Below are 25395 nucleotides of genomic sequence, written 5' to 3'. Positions count from 1 at the left end.
GAGAACCCACGGTATTTTCAAGTCAGCCCATCTCAGGTATAGTCTCCGAAGTGTAAAAATCAACACAGCATTAACTCATTAAGCCTCATTACTTTTACAATGACCAATTTTCAACGGAGCTGAAATTCTCTAAATTATATGTTTATCATCAACACTAAACTTTTTTTTTTCTTTCCAGAGATCAAATTGTTTCCTTGTCACTGAGGGTCATAGTACAAAAATAAAATTAATTAAAACACAGACAGGAATTGCTTATTTGAGTTTTCTTGTCTTCAGTAAAGACCATCATTAAGAGTCCTATCTGTTCAGTGAATCTGCAAGAAGGTATTCGCTTGCAATGGCTTCTAGCTTTCCATTCCAGGGGCTTAATGGGCCTGAATCCACCTGCTGTATGCACTGGTTCTACACTATAGTCCACATAAGTCCTGCTCAGCTTTGACCCCGCATGACAAGTCAGATAGGGTTATTAAGGCTGAGTCATATCACTAAGCTTTAATCAGTTGCTTTTAAACCATCTCACATGTGATTCACAGCAATACATATGTTTATCTCATGATGCAGAACTTGCATGCACACAGACATGAACTATGTGTGTGTATACAATCCTAACATTGACTACTGGCTTTGATACTACTTCTACCTAAGTGTGCTTCCAACTATCTTTTAAATGGCCATCTAAGCAAATTCTTGCTTTTGAATCTGGATCACCTTGTCTGGGCAATGCTGGGCTTAAAAAGGCTGCAGACACACTGACACAACACCACCTCCTTCTCTGTTTCTGAGTGCGACCTGAAAGTTCAGCCAACATAACCAGAACCTCATTAATCAGCAGAGGTTTTCCAGCCATTCCTCCGCGGATCTCACCACTGACTTAAAAAGTAAACCCTGCAAAGGAGCAAGTTCTTTCCTATTCTTATTGATCTTCTTGAAACAGTTAGCAGAGTGATCAGAACTGGTGACTTCAGGAATATCTGCTCTCTTAAAGCACCCCACACAGTCTGGGCAGGATGAGCCACTGCTTTGTGTAAGTGGCATTAAGGGGTCAGGAAACTCAAATCCAGAGAACAGAGATGCTCTGCTCCTGCTTGCAAGTCAATGGCAAACTGGACCCAAACTCTGCTGTGTGTGGCTCCTGCGCCACCATCCTGCACAGTGTCAACGGCCTCCCAAAGAGAAGCAGCAGCTCGTCTCTGCCCAAGAGAAAGGATGGCACATCCACAAACCCTCTGACAACATCTCTATGGCAGATGACTTCATGAAGGGGAGATCTGAATCGGAGAGGGTGGGAAGGCTTTCTTGGACAAGGGCTGCTTGAATTGATATTGAAAGAACAAGCAGCTTCCAACTCGGCCAAGAAGAAAGGGAAATGCATTCAAGGCAGAAAGCACAGCACATGCAAAGGCCAGGGGCACAGAGCAAGAGGGAAGAGCCACAGTCATCTTGGAGCACTGGGAGGGCCACAGGGCCAGCCTCGAAGCAGGCAATTTTATTTTGTTCCTCTTCCGTAGGAAGACAGAAAACCTCCTGAAGTGTTCAATATCATGTCTTGGGCCACCAGGTTCAACAGAGGAGAAGACAGCCTCACAGATTAGATGAGACCAGCAGGGAGGAAACGCTAGAAGCAAGCTACATGTGTGCTGAGGAGAGAGCTGGGAGCAAGCTCTGCCAGCCAAGCCGCGGGAAACAGTCCCACCGTGGCTCTGCAGGCTGCCCTGGAATGCCCAGAAAGCACTGCTTCGGGTTCAACACTCAAGTCCTGCCATCCTCCATACGGGCTTCACTCGCATACAAGCTCTCTCCAGCAGGGTCTGGGTCTTCCTGGAGAGAAGGCTCCCTGCCCCCCTTTCCAAACATGTCTGCGCTCATTTGCCCACATGCTGGGACATACGGAGTGAGGGGACTTTGAAACATCAGACAGAACACAAGGATAACGGAGAAGGAGAGAGGGAGAGAGGGAGAGAGGGAGAGAGGAGAGAGGAGAGAGGAGAGAGGAGAGGGAGAGAGGGGAGGGAGAGAGGGGAGAGAGGGAGAGAAGGAGAGGGAGAGAGGGATAGGAGAGGGAGAGAGGGGAGAGAGGGAGAGGGGAGAGACGGAGAGAGGGAGAGAGGGTAGAGGAAAGGGAGAGAGGGGAGAGAGGGAGAGAAGGAGAGAGGGAGAGAGGGATAGGAGAGGGAGAGAGGGGAGAGAGGGAGAGGGGAGAAACGGAGAGAGGGAGAGAGGGTAGAGGAAAGGGAGAGAGGGGAGAGGAGAGGGAGAGAGGAGAGGGGAGAGAGGGATAGGAGAGGGAGAGAGGGGAGAGAGGGAGAGGGGAGAGAGGAGAGGGAGAGAGGGGAGAGAGGGAGAGGGGAGAGAGGAGAGGGAGAGAGGGAGAGGAGAGGGAGAGAGGGAGAGAGGGAGAGGAGAGGGAGAGAGGGAGAGGGGAGAGAGGGAGAGAGGGAGACAGGAGAGGGAGAGAGGAAGAGAGGAGAGGGAGAGGGGGAGAGAGGGGAGAGAGGGGAGAGAGGGGAGAGAGGGAGAGGGGAGAGAGGAGAGGGAGAGAGGGAGAGGAGAGGGAGAGAGGGAGAGAGGGAGAGGAGAGGGAGAGAGGGAGAGGGGAGAGAGGGAGAGAGGGAGACAGGAGAGGGAGAGAGGAAGAGAGGAGAGGGAGAGGGGGAGAGAGGGGAGAGAGGGGAGAGAGGGGAGAGAGGGGAGAGAGGGAGAGAGAGGGAGAGAGGGGAGAGGGGAGAGAGGGAGAGAGGGAGAGGAATGAGGGCAAGGGCAGGGCAACATGCCACACTCTCCGACTACAGTTCCTCAGAAGCAGTCGTAATTCAAAACAAGCACACAGACTAAACACAAACCCGAAGGCACCCACTTTTCAAAACCACCATGAGCAGCTAAAACATTTAGAGAAAATTTCAGACAATGAACTTGCTTTCCCAGGGGGATTTCAAGACGAGAAACTGTTTTATAGCCACTCAACTTAAACCTCACTGACAGCCAGCACTGAGGGTCTCTAAAGGATGCCCCATGATTGGGCGGGAACTCCCATACTCTCACCTTCTGACCAACCTCTGTTAGGACAGAAAAGCAAATACCACTCAAACAAGCGAGTCCCTGTTAGTGGATGTGCCTGGTTCCAGACTGAATCAGACTCTGGAATGCAGTTACCAAATCCAATTTATATTCTGAGATTGAACGGTAGCAGACACACTTCTTTAAGTGTGAGGCCAGTTTCTCTGCTTCTGTTCCCATCCCTGCTGAGCCATCTAGCCATTGGCTATTCGTCCCTTCACATGTCAAACACAGCTCAGATGGAGGAAAACATTCTGATGCTACCAGGTAGGAAGAGGAGTTTCAGGGCCAGGACTGCCCCAGGCAGTGTCACAAGGCCTATCCCCAGACCCTGTGGGGCAGGGTCCCAGGAGCTGGGGCTCCCCAATCTTTACAGTTCCAGTCAGGGTGCCAGAACGGCATGTGTCCCAGGAGCTCTGCCAATTCCTCTCTCTCCTTCACTTTGTTGTCGCTCCCCCTCTTCGTGGAGGAACGACACAGGACCCTGCGCTGTTCTTTCGTCTGCTCGGCCCTCCCCGGGTTTGCTGCTGGTTCTTCCCGGGTTGGCTACCGACCCTTCCACCTCCGTGGAAGGGCAGTTCCCCCTGGCCGCATTCCCCACTTCCGCAGGGGAGCAGCACACCGCCGGCCGGCTCTCTTGGGGGCTGCACAGGTGTTCTTTCAGATAGATGTTCCCCTTAGATGTTCCTTTAGATGTTCCTGGTGCATGCCGTTTCTCTCCTCCTTTATAGTCCTTCTCTGCCAATCCCAACTCGGCTGCCCACACGCCGAGTACGCTGCTCTCCTCCAATCAGGAGCAAGTCCTACAGTTTATTGGTTGAACTGGAGGCAGCTGTGCAGAAGCTGTTTACTTCTCTCCCAGCGCCATATTGTGGGAGAGCAGATGCATAGAATAAGTCTTAATTCTAGTAACTCAGTCTAGTCCGGATTGCTCCCCACAGATCCCCCTTTCTTTTTATTTTTTTGCGTTGATACGCGCCTGTCTTCGGTGCCCCGTGGCACACACTCTGCTCTGCTTGCTAGAGTTGCCACAGGTTCTTACAAGTCCTATCAATCAGGCAAACCGAATCCGGGTCCTCTCTTCGCCATGTTGTGAGGAGGTTTTTAGGCGCTGATGCGTGCCTGTATTCGGTGCCCTGCAGCGCATGCTCTGGTCGAGCTGCTTGCTGGTGCTTACCGCCTTAATCAGGCAGACCGAATCCAAGCCTCCTAATTGCTGTATTGTGGGGAGGCCTTACTGATGTTAATTCGTGCCTGTCTTCGGTGACCTGCGGCGCATAAGCTGCTAGCCGCCCGCAGGTGCTCATCGCCTCACTTAATCAGGCAGACCGAATCCAAGCTTTCTCATTGCCATGTTGAGGGGAGGCCTTTCTATTTCTCTATTTCTCTATCTCCGGGCATTCCTATTTCTCCTATTTTACTTCTATCTTCCAGCATTCCTATTTCTCTCATTTTACTTCTAAACTTCTGTCTCTCTTATCCCCGCGGCTTCCCGGCGGCGCTCGCCCCGAGGCTGCTTCTCGGCACCTCGCCCCGCGGCAGCTTCACGGCTCTGCACGGCTTCCCGGCGCCTCGCCCCGCCGGCGGGCTCCCGGCTCTGCGCGGCTCGGCTTCGCGCGCACACTCCGCGGTCTCCATGCCCCTTCGCGTCTGAACCACGGCCTCGCGCCAGCCCCGCATTCCCTATCTATTCACGCCCCGTGCTCTCTCTGCACGCGGCGGCTTCCGCGAATGTTTCCGCCACCACCGGCATTCAGTCCAAGTTCCCCGGACTAACCTGGCGAATTTCAACCTGGCGGCCCACGTCTCTGCCTCTGGTTCCAGATCTTCGCCTCTTGCTCCCCGGGGTGACTTGAAGAATTCCAAGGTGGCTTATATCTCCGCCTCGGCCTGCACTCGCGGCTTCATCCTCCCTAACATTTTTCTCTACCCGGTATGTTTCCTTAAGTTTTCTTCCGACAATATTCCTCTCATTTCTCCTGGCTACTCCCCACAGTCCGTATCCGAGTCCAAGCCTCCTCCAGGTTTCACTTTCGCTTTCAATCTCCTAGCTTCCCCGCCATAGTCCGCATCCGAGTCTATGAAAGCTTTCACTTTCGCTTTCAATCCTAACTTCTTTCCCACAGTCCGTATCCAAGTCTATGCCTAGGCTTTCAATAGCTTCTTCCGGCACCTTTCTCGTCCGGCTTTCCCCTAGGCTCTTCGCTAGTCTCTCTCTCCGGTATTTTCCTGCTTCTTCCCGTTTCTTCCCTCCTAAGTTTCCTATCCGTCCTAGGTTTCCTATCCGAGTCACGGCACCATTATGTCGCTCCCCCTCTTCGTGGAGGAGTGACACTGAACCCTGCCTAGGCTTCATATCCGAGTCACGGCACCATTATGTCGCTCCCCCTCTTCGTGGAGGAACGACACAGGACCCTGCGCTGTTCTTTCGTCTGCTCGACCCTCCCCGGGTTTGCTGCTGGTTCTTCCCGGGTTGGCTACCGACCCTTCCACCTCCGTGGAAGGGCAGTTCCCCCTGGCCGCATTCCCCACTTCCGCAGGGGAGCAGCACACCGCCGGCCGGCTCTCTTGGGGGCTGCACAGGTGTTCTTTCAGATAGATGTTCCCCTTAGATGTTCCCTTAGATGTTCCTGGTGCATGCCGTTTCTCTCCTCCTTTATAGTCCTTCTCTGCCAATCCCAACTCGGCTGCCCACACGCCGAGTACGCTGCTCTCCTCCAATCAGGAGCAAGTCCTACAGTTTATCAGTTGAACTGGAGGCAGCTGTGCGGAAGCTGTTTACTTCTCTCCCAGCGCCATATTGTGGGAGAGCAGATGCATAGAATAAGTCTTAATTCCAGTAACTCAGTCTAGTCCGGATTGCTCCCCACACTTTGTGTTCAGGACTCCCTCATGTCCAGGATCCAGAACTCTCCTCCCAAGACCTCGTCCATTGTCTACGTTCAGCACAGAGCATGCGCTCTGCTTTGGTCCCTCTTCTTTCCTCCGGAGTCACAGCTATCGCACTTGGACATCCATGTCTTGTCGGCCACTTTCCATCTGGGTGTCTGGGCTCATGCAATCTTGGGGAGGAATGAGAAGGAGAGTGTTCTGTGGATCTAGGGTTCTCGCAGGGACAGGTGGAGAAGGGGAGCCCGGAAAGTGGTAGCAACTCCCCAGTAAAAGCAAATGGCAAATTGTTTAGAAAGGGAAATCCAGATCCTCGGACGAAAACACACACAGGATGCATGTGCTTGTATGTAACGCTGCTGTGATGAGCAAAAATCACACACTCAGAGCTCCAGGAGAACTAACAAAACAGAGAACTGTGAAAAGGTAGATGGGTCATAAAGGAGAGTCAAGGACACTGTGATCTGGTCCCAGAATGCCACCATGAATCCAGTGATTTCAGAAGTCAGTCTTCTCTGGGCTCCAGCTAGATAATGCAGGAAATGAACTAGCTCAACCCCCAAGATAATTTCTAATCTAAAACTGTGGTTGCAAATCAGGTGTCAGATTCATTTGATCTTAGTTTAGCTATTATTTCATATAGTCACCTGCTCAAAGTTTAATTAATATAGAAAGTAATTATTGGAAAAACGTATAAGTTAGAATCATTTGGAATTCATTTGGAGGAAGAATATATAAAGTATGCACAGGAAACAAAAGACAAGTAATGAGAGATGAACCTTACTTCTGTGCAAGTAATTATTTCAACTGCAAATATGATCTGGTATTCCCTCAAGAGTCAACACTTGGTGCCTAAAAACACATGTTTTTTATAAGCTCACAAGTCCCAAAGCTGTCTCCTCCATGTAATTTTAGTAACACTTTCTGGCCAGCATCAATACAAGGATATGACAGATTAATTTTTCTTCTTCAGCGTCCAAGAAAACAGGTCCTTTGGATTGACTATATTCGGAGAAATTACAGTCAGGCTTTGAGAATACCTATCAAGGTTCCCCAGAAAAATAAGAATGATTCTATGAGTATAATATTTGGGGCTGGTGCCGAGGCTCACTTGGTTAATCCTCTGCCTGTGGCGCCGGTATCCCATATGGGCGCCGGGTTCTAGTCCCAGCTGCCCCCTTCCAGTCCAGCTCTCTGCTGTGGCCCGGGAGGGCAGTGGAGGATGGCCCAAGTGCTTGGGCTCCTGTACCCACATGGGAGACCAGGAGGAGGCACCTGGCTCCTGGCTTTGGATCGGCGTAGCGGCCATTTTGGGGTGAACCAATGGAAGGAAGACCTTTCTCTCTGTCTCTCTTTCACTAACTCTATCTGTCAAGTAAATTTAAAAAAAGAAAAAATGAGTATAATATTTGTACCACAACACCAGCAACAGACAAATAGGACTTTTAAAATGTCCTAACTTCAGGCTCCTGAAACTGAATTTATATTCCTATAACTTGTGCCTCCAAACACCCCTATTTTGCCCCTTTTGCTTATCTGAGAGGAAGAAATGGGAATGGAATCAATTTCTCCATATTCATCATTTCAAGCAACCAGATAGGCTGGCAACATTTCAGGTGACCCTCTGACCCAGAAAAGGGTATTGCATGTCAGATACTTTAACAGAAAAGGAAAAAAGAATATGGAACATCTGGTTTTTCAAACATGATCTGAGTTGAGTTTGAGACAATTTGGGTCTGGAAGATATTATGCAGTATTCAGGATGAGATCATCTGATTCAAGCAGTTCTTATAACCAAATTTCCCTCTGGAGCAAGGAATCATATGTGGTTACTAAACAAGTAAGTGTAGTTAAGACATCTTTAATCATTTTGGAATGAAGTGGACCAAGGTAGATTACACGAAATATATGAAGATACTTCAAAGTCTGTGGTAAAATGGAATTGAAAGGTACATTTATTTTGGTTCATTTTTAAAATTCATGCTTATTACAGGGTCTTCAAAAAGATCATGGAAAATACATATATTTTCTATGAAAAATTATGTATGGGCTCTGAATATTTTGGACCCAAATAAGTTAAACTTATTTTTTAATTCCACATTTTCCAATAATTTTTTTTAATTGTGGGGAGGGCAAGCAGGAAGGGAAGGAGGTTGGGTGAGAGAGAGCTCTCCTATCTCCTTGTTCACTCACATTCTGTTCACAAAAGCCAGGTAGGCCAGGCTGAAACTAGGAGCTGGAAACTCATCAGAAGAGTGGCAGAGATCCAACTCCGTGAGCCATCCTCTGCTGCCACCCAGGGTGCACATAAGCGAGAAGCTGGAATCAGCAGTGGAGCCAGCCAGCATTCAAACCCATGCACTCTAGTATGGGATGTGTGTGTATGTTTGTAAGCCTCCAAAGCAGTATCTTAAATGCTATACCATTCGCAACCGCCATGAACTTTGTAAATAACCTTTACCAATTCTTCCTCTCTGGGCGTCTGTGTGTGTGTGTGTGTGTGTGTGTGTTCATGTGTACGTTTATCTATCACTCACACATGCATGTATATTCTTAAAACCCCTTTGAAAAGTATTTTAGGTCTTGCTGACACAGGTGAACATCTTGGACAAGGGAACTATGTTTCTAAAAAACTCCTCTCACACATAATTCTCTTAGAAACCCCACCCATCAACATCTTTTGATTAATCTGTAACAAAAGATTCTAAATTGTTTGAAATTTGTAGTTTGTGTCATTTCCCAATCTTTTGCACTACCCAAAGGGGGAGGGGAGTTGCAAGAGGGTAGTTTACACAGAAAACCAAACTTAAGTGTGGAGAGAAGCTCTCTTCAACTTTTATAGTTTGCCAATTTTCTTAGAAAAGAATATAAATAATTTGTTGTGGTTAAGAGCTATAATTAATCATTCCTAACAAAACTGTTAAATTTCTTTTTCTTCATTCATAATAATAAAAACTTCCATCACTCACTGAAATACATGAGAGGAAGATGAAGACAGAGTATTACCCCCTGACCTGGTGACCCATGCAGGGCCCAGAGGCCCCCTGATCCTGCTTGTTATGCTCCAAGCCCTGCTGTCTATGTTCTGAAAACACCACCCATCCCCCTATTCCAGTGATTACATTCAAACTCTCATCATGTCAGTAGGAGGGGACCACAGTCTCCTAACAGGTGAGAACACAAAAAATGACATCATATTATTGTCCCTCAAATGATTTTAGTAAAACTAAAGTTGATCATGAATTCCCCTTGTTAGATGCTTTTAGTGAGTTCAGTGAATTCCATTTTCCCAGCATGGCAGAGAAGGTACTTAGAATCTTGCCATCACCTCTCCCCTCCTGCCACTCTCGACTGTTAGCACAGTCTTCCCTCTGCCTGGGTCTCTGGGCCCCTCTCCAGCTGCGCAACCCTACCCTCCACTGGGCCAACAGACCTAATTCTAACGGCAGTTATTCTGATGCCTTTCTTGACCTCTCCCCAAAGAAGTTCTGGATTCCCAAGGGTCTTGCTACATAGTCTATTATTGAGTCCTTCTTTACTACACTGTGATTGTTTGCACATCAATGGAACCCCATTGCATTGTATGTGAGATTTATAGCAATGCTGGAAAGTTTGATTTACTTAAATTACTTTAATTCTCAAAAGATCTTTAACAGCATCGTTACCCCCAAGGAACTTCCACTGCTTTTCACTAAGACTCTGAAAAGGGCTGTGTGAGGAGCTGCAGCTGATGTAGACTGAGCACTTATGTTTCCAGGCATGGTTCTAAGTGTCCTGTGTGTACTGTCTCATTGTATTCTCCTAACAACCCCGTCAGAGTCTGCTGTTTCCACACAGATGAAGAAACTGGGGCATCGAGTTGTTACCTTGCCCCAGGTCAAATGAAGTCCAAGGTGTCTGTTCTTAACCACCAGTGTCTAAACATAGGACATGACCTGGAAAGACCCTGAGTTAAATATTGTTTGCTAAATCATCCTGAATAAACAGAATTATCAATATAAGACCAAAGAATGCCAGCTCCAGAATAGAATCATCAATTAAGGTCTTCAGTTGTCAGGGCCGCCAGCCAAAAGAAGCAAACAGGGACACAACTCTTCACTACAGATTCTAGAATTCATTTCTGCAGCCCTACAAGCATCTCTATTCTGAAATCCACTATGAGCAGTTTATTATGTAAATAATCACATACAGACTATTCTTTCAGGAAAGAAAAGGAAACTGGTGGTCCACTGGCCTAAATATTTTATAACAGTATAACTTAAGTCAGTACCAGTAAGTTAGCGACAGAGAGGCCACCACTGAGGCCCTTTGTCTACAAGGATCTGAGATTTAATCAGGTTGCCACAGATCGCCTAAGACATTATTAATGGCAACATGTGAAGAAGAGCAGACGCAGATCCTGTTGATTTTCTGGAAAACTATGATGAATTTTAGTCCTGTTAGGACATCTTGAAATTATATATAATTATACTTAAAAAAATGAGCACTGTGGGTTGGGATGTGGGGGTAGTAAAAATACCTTAGCCATCATTTGTTAAGATGCCATATTACCTGCTAGCCCCCATATATCCATCATCTCATGTAAGCCTCAACAGCTCATGGAGAAGGTATTATCCCTATTTCACAAATAAGGAAACTGAAACTTGGAGAGATTAAGTAATCTGCCTTATTACCCAGCAAGCAAGTGGCAGAGCTGAGATTTTTTTTTTTTTTTTTAAGATTTATTTACACCAAAACTGATGAGCTGAAAATAACAGAACATCTATCTCATAGTTCCTATAGGTCAGGCAGGGATCTGGGAATGGCTAATCAGGAAGGGCTGGCTCAGGACCTCTAAATTCGCAACTAAGGATCAGTGAAGGCTGCAGTCATCTCCAGGCCCAACTAAAGGGAGACTTATTTGAAGCTCTCTCCTATGGGCCTCTCCACATGGGTGCCTTATGATATGGTGGCCAGTTTTCTCCAGAAAAGTGAGGATCCCAGAGAGTTTGAGTACCCAAGTACAAGCAACAGTGCTTAACCTTGGAAGTGACACCAACACTTCTCTCATATTTCATTGTTGGCAGCAACTGACCAGGTCCAGCCTGCACAGAAGGGGAGGGAACTAACCAGGGGTTTGAATATTACTAGGAGGGAGGATGCCTGGGGACCACCCTAGGGCTGCCTACTACCTCCTCTTTTCTGTTGATTTTAAATTCAAAGATTTGTGAGGAGTCAGGCACATTGCCAATGGAGGGAGGTATACCAGGTGCTTATCTATCACGTTGCTTATATTTTCCACTTCAAATACGTAAATGTTTCTTTACCCAAACAGGCATCCTAAAACACAGTTTTGTTTGTTATGTGTAAACCCTCTCATTCCTCTCCATTTTTTAGTTGTTCACTTGGTAAGGACCAGGAAACTTTCTTCCAGAATACAGGGTAGATTATGCTTTTAGATGCTACATCTCATACTCTTTCTCAACATATACACACTTACACACACTTGTATACACACATACATAATATACACACGTACATAACATGTATTCATGTTATAGAACAGCCACAAACCAGACCACAAAATATCATATAAAATACCAGGCCTGATTAGCAAGATATTGCCAGAAACACATTGAAAATTTTCAGAATTTCTCTGATGCACTGTAGTCCTTCCTAAAGAACACAGAAAAAAAAATGGAAAAAGATTTGCATAAACTTTATTCTATCATTTAAGTCCATCCAGAGCTGAATTAAGTAAAAGAAAAACATATACAAGTATACAGCACTGCTTTGTGATATCAGGATGCAAATAACTTGATTCATATTAGGTAGCATTTGTAGGCGCAGCTCCTAACTTTACTGGACTACTTATCTATTCAAAATCTAACACATCCTCACAATGTGATCAGGGATAAAATATCAAGGCTTTCTTTATTTTGAATGTCTGCAACTACTTTTGGGAAGCAAATGGCCAAATGAAGTACATTCTGTTTACTCAATTGATGCTGGTTCCTTATATACATTTCTCAAACTATGATAAAATTATATTTACATGATTACATAAAGAAGTCACTTGAAATGTTCACCAGGAGAATATCTATTCTATGAACTACACTCATAAAAGGCCTCCTCTGAAATCTGTTACTCTGGGGAAAAAAAAGGATGCTATAAAGATGCCACAATTAATAGGCTGTAATTGTGACTGAAACTGCTTCTTAATTAGGGCCGGTTCCAGGAAGGCTTCTGCAATGGCATGTGCGTGCACAGAGCCCTCACAGCCTCCCATTTATTAGCTCCAAAAGGAATTCTTAAACTCTGACTCCAAAGGTAGCTGTAGCAGTTCCTTAAAGGAATTCGCATTGTGGCAAACATTCCTAATTTGGTCCTGTGCCACTTACCTCCACAGCTGGGTCTAATGAGTGGATTCCACAGACAGCTGCACATGGAGAGGACTTTATTAAGACTCTGTACCCTAAAACCTAAACACTGCCATCACTCTTGCCATGCCTTGGGGCTACACTATAATTTCTTCCAGAGTAACCCCCTTATAACACACTGACGAGAGCACAGGAGGGTGGCTGCACAAGGAAGTGATTTACTGCCGCTACTTCCCTCCTACTTGGAGCACAAGCAGGAAAAGAGGCTAAGGGCAGGTGTGTTTTCTCACTGGAGAGAAGGGAATGCCTTGTGGCACTGGCTGAGACAGCTAGTAGGGGAGCCTGACCATGGGGAGCAGGAGCCTTTGAAAGAACCTGGAGAGTACAGCCCAAAGGAAAGGTGGCATAAAAAACAGAAAACAGTATGCAAACAGACAGTCCTCTCATTCTCCACTTCCAGGACTGGCTTTCAGAAGCACTGAGAACAAAAGCAAAGACTTACAGCAGGCATGGAAATTAGGGAAGGAGGGCAGAGATGCAGAATCCTACTGACAGCTCCTTAAACTTGCTTTCTTATTGCGTGCCTAGCTTCAACACACCTTCCCTTACCCTGGGAAAACTGAACGATGTTTGTAGAGCGTGCTACATAAAACCTAAGAGCCCTAACTCATTTCTGAGCCATCCTTGACTGATGATCTATTAGGGGAGTTTGCACCCCTTCTTGTTTTATATTTAGACGATAGCATGAGGATTTCCCCACTAGAGAAGTCACACAGCTGTCATTGTAGAGTTGTCCAAGTGGTTTAGGGGAAGGAGACAAGTTTAAAAGCATACAAACAACAAATATTTACAAGCAGGATTACATCTGGATTTCATTTTCTTTTATCTGATGAAACCACAAGCAGAAAAATCAAAATTAGATTCTTCTAGATGAGCAAAAAGGACCCACTTGCCAGTCATCAGCGGTATTCAAGAAGCTACGGTACACTGATTCTGGAATTTTTTTCACATGTAGATGGGGCCATGAGAGTAATTCAGAGTGAGCACAGCCTCTTCTTTGCACAGCTTTCACTGTGGGAGGCTAAGGAGACCGATACCCAGCACGGAGCAGCTGCAACTCGCTGCCTACCAAACCACCCTTAAACACAGTGGTGGACAACAAAACCATTTATTCTGTAGTTACTGATGGTGATATTCTGCTCACACTTCTGTAGTTTGGTATCTGGCCTGTGTTCTCCAAATGCTTCCCTGTTGGTACTAAGGTCTAGCGAACTAAATAAAATAAATAAAACTGATAGATAGCATTACTATTTTTTTTTTTTTTTGACAGGCAGAGTTAGACAGTGAGAGAGACAGAGAGAAAGGTCTTCCTTCCATTGGTTGACCCCCGAAATGGCCACTATGACCAGCAAGCTGCACCGATCCAAAGCCAGGAGCCAGGTGCAGAATCCGGCGCCCCAACCGGGATTAGAACCCGGGGTGCCGGCACCGCAGGTGGAGGATTAGCCAAGTGAACCGCGGCGCCTGCCGATAGCATTACTATTAACACCGATGGAGTAATTGCTACCTCAGGCATTGTTCTAGGTATTTACACATCTCGTTTCATCTAACCTGACTAATCCAATCAAGAGGTATTGTCCATGTTCCACAGATTAGCTGCCTGAAGCTGTGAAGGCTAAGAAACTTGTCTAAATGACTGGGCAAATACCAAAGCTGCCTTTCAAACCTCCATCTGGAAATGTCACCATCTGCCTTTAAACTCCGTGTTCCACCAGAGTGGGCAACAGTGGTCATCTGGCTTAACTGCATTGTCCTCTGCAATGCATTAATTGCACTGACTCCACGAGAAAAGTGCCTCTGAATAACATCTCTATTCTTTTTATCTGTGACATCTTTTTAAAAATGTGGAGTTAAGCCACCCAGATGTGTGTTGCCCTCTCTATTCGTTTAAATTCTGCCTATTTCTCTCAGGATAACTTTATCCCATTACTAATGGCTGGGCACAACACACATCATCATTTGAATATCTGTGTAATCTATTTTCAATTTGTTGCAGTATGCAAAAGGTCAGATTTGGTAACTCCCCTTCAAACTCTAGGGGACTTGCCATTTTCCACAACAGTAAGTTCCTACACCTCTTCATGCAACATGGAGGTCACATGGCCTGGTTGGAATGAATCTGGAGAGGGCTGGATCTCAAAGCTAACAAATCAGTCACTAGACTGAAAAGTACACCCTCTGAAAATCAAGTACAGGGTTCTTGTGCAAGACCAATTTTCCCTCATAGTTTCTCAGAAGTGCTAAACAGTCCCTTGCTTTGAAATACCAGTAGTCTGTGGTACTGTACAGAATACCATCTCAGAACAGACCCTTGATACATGAAAAATCTTCACAAAAGAATCTTCAGGTCCCCACATTATCCCCACCAGAACACATGCGTCGATGAAGTAATGGCCCAGTTCATTATTCCCATGTATTACTATTGATATCCACAATTTGCCATAACCTCATAATTGCTAGTCTCCTTGACTTTGGGCTGGAACATGTGGCTGCACTGTCAAAAGAAAAGGCTGACAGAGTATATGCTCCACTTTCATGCTTCAGGTACCCAGTGATTTGAGGAGGCTGAAAGATGTGGCACCAGTGTGGACCAGTGCGGTCCCAACCTATGCTCCGAGCCCAGCCCAGCCTGCACCAGCCAGACTCCATGGTGAAATTTCTTCCTCTATCTTAGCAGATGACAACAATGGATAAAATAATAATCAGAGCTAGGATGGAGAAGTAGATGCTCAGCAGTGGACTAGACAGCCGTACTAACTCAGTGAGATGCTTCCTCAATCCAAACCTGCACACTGGGACAATGGCAAATCACAGCCAATCATCTACTTTGGCTTTGCCGTTAGAAAAGTCAAAACTGAAGATGTTATTGGTGTGAATGCTGGCATGGGTTTACTGCCTTTTCACAGTCTCATACTTTTGGTTCATGCTATTTATTCTTCATGGAATTCGTTTTTTGCCTTGTGAAATCTTACTCTATGGGAGTTATTTCCTCAAGAAAATACTCTCAGCCCACCCATTTAATTACTTTTGATTCTCACACTCTGAAATAGTTACCTGTACTCCTACTATGGCAGTGCTATTCGAAACAGGTGGCAGCCTGCAGACTGCTAGTCACCAGTCTGTGATGACATACATAAAGAAACTGAGAGTAAGCAACCAGGAACTAGTAAGCACTTAGCAAATGAATTTTATGTCTGCAACATTCAGTAATTTTAATTGGATCTGTATTTATCTTGTCATAGGAATTAATTTTTATTGTTTTTAAAAATATCTGCCCAATTTTTTTGCATGACAGATTTTTCTAAAAAAATATGGGAAGCTTGGTGTGTTTAATTGTGACAAAAATACTAATATGAGATGTTAATAGGGGAAATGGGTGAGGGATATATGGGAACTCTTTACATTACCATCTCACAATTTTTGTTTTGTACATTTAAATCTATATGCACTTACTTCATTCAGTCCAGCATTGTTGTTCATTTACATATCTGTCTTGCCCGCTAGTTTTCTTTCTTTCCCTCCCTTTTCTTCTTTTTTTGACTAACCAAAGCTGACATCACAATGTTTTGGAGGATACAGGTTCAATAGGTGATGTGAGACTAGGAAAAATGAAGTTTAGATTCTGTCATCTTAAATTGTACTTTTTAGATTCTTTGTGAATAACAAAGGGTGACCTTTGTGCAGCCCTAGGTTATTTTTATCATAGGCCAGTATGCCATAAAGGAAGAAGCCAGGTACTTTGTTTCTGATTCTGTGACTCATCCTATCAATGCCATCATGGTGTTAACATGAAATCATAAAAAACACCAATCCACCTCCCATCTGCATGATTGCTTTGCAATGAAAAGCGACTTTATCATCAGTTAAAGCCAAGGGCAAGTTCACTGTGGCTGAAGACCTATTGACAGACTCAGTTCCTGGTATGCATGCTCAGCTTTCTGTCCTCTCTTTTTTTCTTGCTAATTTCATTGTGCCATGGGCGCGGACAGTTTTCACAGTGGTCAGGATGTCACTATCATAAACACAGGCCGAGTCATTCACAGTTTGCGAGTGAGTCAGCGCTTGAGATTGAACATATTTACACAGGAGTAGCCTTCTGGCAGTGCAGCCGATGAGAGCTCAAAGATTCCCACCAGATAAGCCTGCTCAAACCCAGGCAGCACCCCAGTCTTTGCAGACCACCCATCAGAGGAACTGGTGGTTCTAAACTGCACTCTTGTCCTTTTGTGACTATGACCAAAGGAAAAGCAGTGAAACTTAGAAAATGTGTCATAGGTACCCTTATCTCTCTAATTCCCAATTGTTTAAGCAGGAAGGTTAGATAGGGTACTCAGGAAAAAAACGATGAAACTACAATAAATTTGACTGTACATGGGATCGTCAAAGACTGTAGTTGGGTAGTTGAAAGGCATAATTTCTGAATTTAATCTTCTAACAGTGCTTGGGACAAACTTTAATACACAAAGAACCCTGGTGAAGTTATTAATTATCAACTTATTTTTCTTTAAAATCTTGAAAATCTTTGAGGTTTTGAAACCTGTTTTTAATTTGGTTAGTCCTCAGTTTCTGTTTTCCTCTCCTTGAAAAAGTTGATTTCACGGCTGGCACCATGGCTCACTAGGCTAATCCTCTGCCTTGCGGCACCGGCACACCGGGTTCTAGTCCCGGTCAGGGCGCCGGATTCTGTCCCGGTTGCCCCTCTTCCAGTCCAGCTCTCTGCTGTGGCCAGGGAGTGCAGTGGAGGATGGCCCAAGTCCTTGGGCCCTGCACCCCATGGGAGACCAGGATAAGTACCTGGCTCTTGCCGTCGGATCAGTGCGGTGCGCCGGCCACGGCAGCCATTGGAGGGTGAACCAACTGCAAAAGGAAGACCTTTCTCTCTGTCTCTCTCTCTCTCACTGTCCACTCTGCCTGTCAAAAAATAAAAAAAGTTGATTTCACAATTCATAATTATAGAAATTTCCCAAACATCAACACCTTGTAAAAAGCAAAATAATTTCCTCTATGTTCTGCATATTAATGATCTAATACACAGATTTTTAAAAATCATGACTTCAGTTACCATGGTAGCTGTTACCAAACAAACGCTGGCAATGATTGCAAACAGGAAATCCAAGAATGACTCCTGTATGCGGCATCTCTAGTAAGGGAAAACACTTGGTTTGTGTACTTTATAGGTGTAGGTAATTATAAGTCATATCCGTTTATGATTTTTTTCACATTTCTAACACATAAAAGCTGTCTTCTCATTTCTTTTCTATTTGCCATTATTTAAGATAAATGAAATAAGTATACTAAATAAAAAGTTGGCACAACCAGGAGCCAAGCCCAGAAATCACCACCAAAACTACCCACTGTCAGTGTTAGAAATTTAGTACACAGGTGACCTCAGCGCTCACTGCAGGCATAATGCCAGCATGCTTGCTTCCAAACATTTACTTTGTGATTCATTTGGTCTCACACACAATAATGTAATTTCTGAGATACAAGTGTAAGTGCCGGCATCCCATCTGGGCACCAGCTCGAGACCTGAGTGCTCCACTTCCCATCCAGCTCTCTGCTATGGCCTGGGAAAGCAGTAGAAGATGGCCCAATTCCTTGGGCCCCTGCACCCACATGGGAGACCTGGAAGAAGCTCCTGGCTCCTGGCTCTGGATCAACTAAGCTTCTACCAATGCGGCTATTTGGGGAGTGAACCTGCAGATGGAAGACCTGCCTCTGTACCTCTGCCTTTCAAATAAATAAATCTTTTTCTAAAGCCTCTTTTTATTTTTAATTTAAAAAAACTTTACTTATTATTTGAAAGGCAGAGAGAAAAAGAAAGCTTCCATCATTTGGTTCACTCTCCAGATGCCCACAATGGCCTGGGGGCTGATGTCAGGAGCAAGGTACTTAATTCAGGTCTCCCACATAGGTGGCAGGGATCCAATACTTGAGCTGTCACCACTGGAATCCAGGCATTCTGGTATGGGATGCAGTCATTCCAACTAGCGTCCCACCAGGAAGTGAAAGGCTAGCCCCAGAGAGCCCTCTTATTAACTCCATTACACACTGATCTTCTGTGGTGGTTATTTCTTGCTCATAATGCTAGGCATCACTCTGGAACTCCATGACAACCTCAAGAGAAACCTGATCATTTTGGTGCTTGCTATTGCTTCTCAACAACTTTTCTTATATAAAGGATGAGAAAGTAAAACAAATAGTTCTCCTAGTAGTTAGAGTTTAATTTTTTTAAGCTGCTGGCTTCTTAGCTAGCTGGTCCGCCATCCCATGGCACTTTGAGTATTCTGTTGCTAGGGGAATGAAGTTTAATCTATCCTGGTACTGAGGCAGGCTTTCTATCAACTATGGAGTTCAGCAGAACAAACTCTTCTGAAGCCTAGCCGTGAGTGCCACTCTCACAGTTCCAGATGTCACTGGAAGAACTTCCAAGACAGAGGTGCAAGGCTTGGTCACTATCACTCAGCACCATATTAAATACCTGGGAGGCAGCATCACCACTGGCTCCCAAAATAAGTTGAGAAGTTGGAAGAATCCTAGAAGATAGAGTCCAGAATATTACTGAAGCTTACGCAACCCCTTCACTTGTAAAGTCTCCCAGAAATTCCTTTGCATAATACTTTCACTTTTTTTAAAAGACTTTGTCACTTCCCAAAAAGGGTGGCAACTTACATCAAAAGGCATATATACAACATGGAAAACCTATAAATATTGAAAACCATTAGACTGGTACTTTTATTAGACTATAAACCACTTCCTCAAATACAATTCGTTTAAACAAATGAAAATGAAATACACCATACTTTTTCTTTTTATAATGCATTATTAATTCAATATACATTGACTGAGCAAGACAGGCTGGTTGGGAAAAGAGGAGGGACTGTGCAGATTATGGTTCATAGTAAGGTTCTCTAGTTGTAGATTAAGCTATCTGAATTTCAGCTTCTTGATCTGGAGAATGGGGCCAAGGTCTACTTGGTAAGATTGTTTTGAATAGCAAATGAAGTATGCAAATAGATATGAGGACATCTCTCAAGCTCACAGTCCAGATAAGAAGATAAAACAACAATGGACACTGAAATCTAAAGGTGATGAGTGATGAGTGCCCTAAGAAATAACATGCTTTCAGGGCCAGCCTCTGAAGTGCCCACATCCCATATGGATACCTGTTCAAGTCCTGGCTGCTCTACTTCTGATCCAGCTCTCTGCTATGGCCTGGGGAAGCAGTAGAAGATGGCCCAAGTGCTTGGGCCCCTGTGCCCGTGGGGGAAGACACAGAAGAAGCTCCTGGCTCCTTTGCAGTCATCTGGGGAGTGAACCAGAGGATGGAAGACCTCTCTTTCTCTCTGCCTCTGCCTCTCTGTAACTCTGCCTTTCAAATAAATAAATAAATCTTTTAAAAAAGAAAAAGAAAGAACATGCTTTGGATATTTAGGGAAAAAAATTTTCCACCCAGATGGGACAAGAAGAAAGATTTCCTAGAAGAGGGCGGAGGTAAAAGTCTCCATTTCTACTTCATAAGATAGCACAGAAGAGCAAAATCAACAGAACACCTACCACAATTTCCTTCAAAGTAATATTCAGGGCAAGTAAGAGAAAGCATTTTCCGTAAACAATGTAAGGAACCACACCCCAGGTTAGAAGGGTAAGAGTCTAGCTGAGGACCACTTCACATTTTTCTGTATTTGTTCTGAAAGACAGAAACCACCTCTAACGCCAAGCCCTGGTTGTCTTGTCCTTCCTTTGCCCCCAGCCTTGCTTATGATGCACAGTAAAAATTGCTTCAATGATGCTTGCAGGCAAAAATAGCATTGAGCAGTAAATCCCACTTTGACCATGGGCCCACCTAAGAGAAAGGCTCATTCTTATTTCTAATGGAAATGATTTCTGTGGTTCAGTACTTTTTCTAATTGCAACCACTTGGTTTCACTATGCTTTTTTGGCTGATGACAGAAGCTTTTAAAACAGATTTAGATAGAGACACAGTAGAATTTTAATGACCTACAACCTTTAGAATGCATCTCATTTCTTAAAAGTAAAATTAAATAAGGAAATAAAGGAATACTAAGAAAAGTGTTCAAGATGTTAAGATGCATAAAAAGAGAGGGGCTAGAAAGGAGGCAAAGTGAATAAAGTAAAATCAAAGCCCTGCAGCAATTCTGGGCAGTGTAAGCGAAATTACTGGAGTTCTCCTTGTCTCTGGTATGATTTTAAAGAAAAGAAGTGATTCTCACGGGAGAGTACCACAGAAAGGAAAGAGGAAAACAGCTGGCCGAGGGCCAGGACTTACCATTCACCACAAAATGAGACTCTGTTTCTGCCTCTCAAAGCCCATTGTTTTTCCCAAGCAGACAAGGACTCTCACAAAGTCAATTACAACAAGAAACTTAAGACTTAAGGAAGAGGACTTGGGTGAGTAGCTCAGAAGACAGCGCAAGGACATACAAGTCAAATTCTGTTCTAAAATATTATTAAAACAGAAACTCTGTAAAACCAAACTATCTCCCACATCCTAGCAACAGCTCACTCAAGTCAAACAAAACAAAATACAGCAAAATCTAATAATAAAATCCCCCTTATTTGTGATGGTGGGATTTAACTGGTAATAAATCCAAATTTGCGCAAAGGGTGTTGACATCACTCCTTTTCTAAATCAAGAATCATAATAGAATCATCCACCCAGACCACTGTGTCTTTATCATGGCTCTTTTAATTCTTTCTACACAAAATGTTAATGGAAAAAATAACTGTTCTTCTGCATGGAGAAAATTCCTTATGAAATCAACAATGCAAGGATTCTAGAAGGGAAAAAAATGCCACACATTGTAAAACAGAAATCAAGTTTAGTTTCATGTAAATGGTTGTGTCTTTGTTTCTTTCCTGTTCCAATTTCTTTTTCTTTCTTTTTTTTGGGGGGGTGGGGGTGGTTTATTTATTTATTTGAAAGTCAGAGTTACAGAAAGAGACAGATTGTGCATCTGCTGATTCACCCCCCAAATAGCTGCAATGGCTGGAGCTGGGTCAGAGGGAAGCCAGGAGCTTCTTCGGGGTCTCCCACATTGGGGCAGGGACCCAAGCACTTGGTCCATCTTCCACAGGTTTCCTTCTCAAGAGCACTTGCAGGGAGCTGGAGCGGAAGCAGAGCAGCCAGGAAGCAGAGCGCTGCACCCATATGGGATGCCAGCACTGCAGAAGGCAGATTCACCCACTGAGCCACAATGGCAGCCCCAACTGCTTTTCTTAAGTTTCTCCAAACTATTATTACTTTTCTTGTGTACTCAGATCAAAAAGAAAAGAGACTTGAAACCATCTAGGTGTCAAAGAAGAGTGAGAAAGTGCTGCTATGAAATCAGAAATACTCTGGTATTGTTTCCATCTTTGGGTGTCTTAGAAAGCAATGTCCTAAGGAAATACACATTTCTTTTTGACATTATGGCTATAACTGTGAAATACATTCCTGAGCTCTCCATACTCTTTTGTACTGGGAAAGTTTACCCCTTTGTACTGGGAGACTTCTTGTCCAACTCACAGAATGTCAAGTCTGTCAAGGTTCCTTCAAAGGCAGGTGGGACATAGAAGCCAATGGGCAAGTGTAGGGTCCTTTTGGTAGCTTCCAATTTAACGGCTGGATCACCATCAGTGACAAGGTAGTCAACGGCATGCAATTATCTATAAAAGCTGTAAATTTAGGGAATCTGTTTTCTTGGCGGTGGGGGCAGAGAGGGAAAAGGATTCAGAGGTTGATTCCGGTCGGAAAGATAACATTTTAAAGTAAAGAGGGGATGGAGGATAAAAATTAGACCATCAGTAAAGGGCACTGTTTATTATAACTCACATTGGGAACTTTAAGGAAACTATTTATAAATAAATGTCTGGATTTTTCCCTTGTAAGCATACAAAATTCTTGACTTTGGACCTTTTCCCTCAAAATTACTCCTTGTCTCCAAGTTTGAAAAACTCTTTTAGATGCTCTTTTTTTTTTTTTTTTGAATAGGCTTTATTTATTAAAGTAGCAAAATTGGGAAACAAATACAAAGCTCTCACAGATTTCCTATCCCCAACATGCATAACCTCTCACACTATCAAAATCCCACATCAAAGTGGTAATTCATGACAATCTTTGATAAAGCACATTAACATCATTATCCCCAAAGTCCACACTTTATACTAGGATTCTCTCATGTGTTGTACATTCTACAGGTTTTGACAAACATATAATGGAGTTTATCCACCATTATGGTATCATACAGAAGAGGGACACCGCCTTAAAAATCCTCTGTGCTCCACCTATCTATGTCTTCCCCTCCCCTAAAGAATGCTGACTTTTACAAAGTAGTTTTTCTATCAATGCTTGAAAGCAAAGGTAAGCTGGGCCTCAGCTCAATAGGCTAATCCTCCACCTAGCGGCGCTGGCACACTGGGTTCTAGTCCCGGTCGGGGCACCGGATTCTGTCCCGGTTGCCCCTCTTCCAGGCCAGCCCTCTGCTGTGGCCCGGGGAAGGCAGTGGAGGATGGCCCAAGTGCTTGGGCCCTGCACCCCATGGGAGACCAGGATAAGTACCTGGCTCCTGCCATCTGATCAGCGCAGTGCGCCGGCCGCAGCGCGCCGGCCGCGGCGGCCATTGGAGGGTGAACCAACGGAAAAGGGAGACCTTTGTCTCTGTCTCTCTCTCTCACTGTCCACTCTGCCTGTCCAAAAAAAAAAGCAAAAAAAAAAAAAAAAAAAGCAAAGGTAATACCGTCCACATTCTATACAAGTATAAATCAAATACCGCTTACCGACTTGAAAACAAAACGAGAGCAGTGTTCACCAACAGAAAGCTAACTAAGCAGCAAACAAAAGTGCTTTCCTAGTGGCAGGCGAGAGTAACCAAAATATGAATATTGTTTAAAACAAAAAAGAGAAAGAAACCCAACAAGAAGAAGGAGAATGCCCTTTCCTAACTTTCCTAAGTTAGGTTTTCCTGGTTTGAATTCCCTTTGGAGCGTGGATTTTAGTCATAAGGAACCAGGAAACTCCTCTCTTCAAGCTTTCACTGGCCAGAAGCTTCCTAACACTGTGCATTCGTGCACGTGTTCTGATATAATCCCCCACCTGTGCGTAAGACGGAATTAGTGCTCAGGTCCGGAACTTTGACTTTAGGAGATAATAAACCGGGGACCTTTCGCGGTCAGGAGACGAACATGATGTTTTCTCCATATCTTCTCTCTCTGCTAACACTTCCTTCCCTAGCTGATAGGGGCACCAGCCCCCCCTAAATTGACCGCAGAACGTTACACTCGACTGTGACATCGGCGTTCCTTCTGAGTCACAGTCTGGTCCCCCACCCCTTTCTCCCAGGCGACGCGGGGGCTCCCCGCAATCGGGGAGCGGCCCCGATGGGGCTGGGGGTCCCGGCGTCCAGAGCAGCCGGTGCGGGCGCCGATGGCCATCAGGCAGAAGGCTCGCTCTCTGAGGGAGAACTCCCTCCCTAAGAGGCAGGCAGCGCCCTCGCCCCCAGTCATCACTTAAGGAGTTATCAGCAGCGCGCGTGCGAGGGCAGAGCCTTAAATCAGCACTCACTTCAGAGCGCCGCGGGCGGCTGGCTGGAAGCCGCGGCAGCGCCCCTGAACCCCAAGAACCAAGCTGAACTTCCTCAGACAGGAAGAACAAGTGTCACGGGGTCGCCGATCTCCTTCTTCCCTTAGGGGGGCAGAGGGGCTGCACAAACATCTCCAAGAAAAGTTTCAAACACCTCCCGCCGCTGGGACGTGGGGGACCCCCAAGGGCAACGACCCGCGCCCCCCATGCCCACTCTCCGCCGCCTCTGGCTTTCGGGAGAGCCCGGCCGCCCGGCACTTCGTCGTACTCGGACCCCGGAGATCCGGAGCCCGGCGGCCCGCGCGCCCCAACCTGTCCGGGCTGCCAGCGGGCGACACCGCCGGGGGAGTCGGGGACGCGCCCGCGCAGGTGAAGTCGCCCGCAGTCCGCCACCGCGGCCCCATACCTTCTTCATTTTGGCGTCCAGGTCCATGTTTGTGGGTCAAGAGGGGGCGTCCTCCTCCTGTCCGGGATCTCACGTCCAGGCTCAGGTGGCCTCCGCTCCGTCCCGGCACTGCGGGATCTGCCGGGACTCCGGCGCCGCCGCCGCCGCCGCAGCCACTCGCTCGGCGCCGTCGAACTTCCGCCGCCCAGTCCGCCGCAGGCAGCCTGCGGCGGGGAACCGGGAACAAAGAGTCCCGAGGAGCCAATGGCAGGCGAGCAGCGCTAGGCCGCCGCCAATCAGCGAGCGCCGCACGCACCTTCGCGGCCCGAGCGCCGCGCAGGCAAGGTGAGGGGCGGGGCCGCGTCCAGGGCGGCGCCCTGCGGGGCGTCCGGTAACCCTGACCGGGTGTGCGTGCGTGCTCTGGAGGTCTGCGGAGCCACTGGTGGACAAGTGGTGGCCAGCCTGCCGGTAGCCGGAAGCGGGAGCAGAGCCCTTTCCATTTTGACGGCTTGTACCTGTGTGCTTGCCCGTGGCCTTGGGAATCGGGTTACCTCATGCTGATTGCTTGGTTTATTTTCAAGGCAAAAATGAAAAAAAAAACAAGCAAACAACAAACAAGCAATGAGAGCGTTTGCGGTTTGGGACTTCTTGTGGAAGTGCAGAGATACTCTTTGGAAAAAAGCTTTTCTCCAGAGTTCCAGACACTGGCGAGGACACGAACACGCCCAATGCGACTCAAGTTCGTTTTCTTGGTTTCTGAGCGTGAGCACCTGAGGAGCAGGCGGTGGCATTCCCCGCCCCTGCCCTGTGAAAGGGTGCCGGACGGCCCTCGTGTCTGGAGCGTGGATGGAGCAGTAGCTCTGGGTCACTCACGGAAGCCATGGCAGTGAGTAACGGACAGGCTCCCGGGGCTTCTGCAGTCTGAGCACTTAATCCTGCAGGACCTGCCTCATGCCATAGCCTGTCGGGCCTCGCCAGCACTCCTGAGTCTTTATAAACAACTTCTCCAGCATGTTTTGGGGACAGAAACACCGTATTTTGACTAAGAAAACGAGCAATTTTCTTCA

The 25395-nt window shown here is 45.9% G+C and overlaps 1 protein-coding gene across 1 annotated transcript in view; it reads right to left on the bottom strand.

Moving 5' to 3' along the window:
* Positions 1–24560, bottom strand: part of TES (testin LIM domain protein) — a 42839-nt gene extending 18279 nt beyond the window's left edge. Inside the window, 1 exon segment of the mRNA NM_001171041.1 lies at positions 24350–24560. Within this exon segment, the coding sequence (NP_001164512.1) occupies positions 24350–24376 (27 nt within the window). The 5' untranslated portion in view covers positions 24377–24560.
* Between the last annotated feature and the right edge of the window lie 835 nt (positions 24561–25395).

Source organism: Oryctolagus cuniculus, chromosome 3 (genome assembly GCF_051225735.1).
Source record: "Oryctolagus cuniculus isolate XC-2025 breed Fujian yellow rabbit chromosome 3, ASM5122573v1, whole genome shotgun sequence".
NCBI classification, from domain to species: Eukaryota; Metazoa; Chordata; class Mammalia; order Lagomorpha; family Leporidae; genus Oryctolagus; species Oryctolagus cuniculus.
Note: the sequence above shows the minus strand (reverse complement) of the source record. Positions and strands in the feature narration are given on the sequence as shown.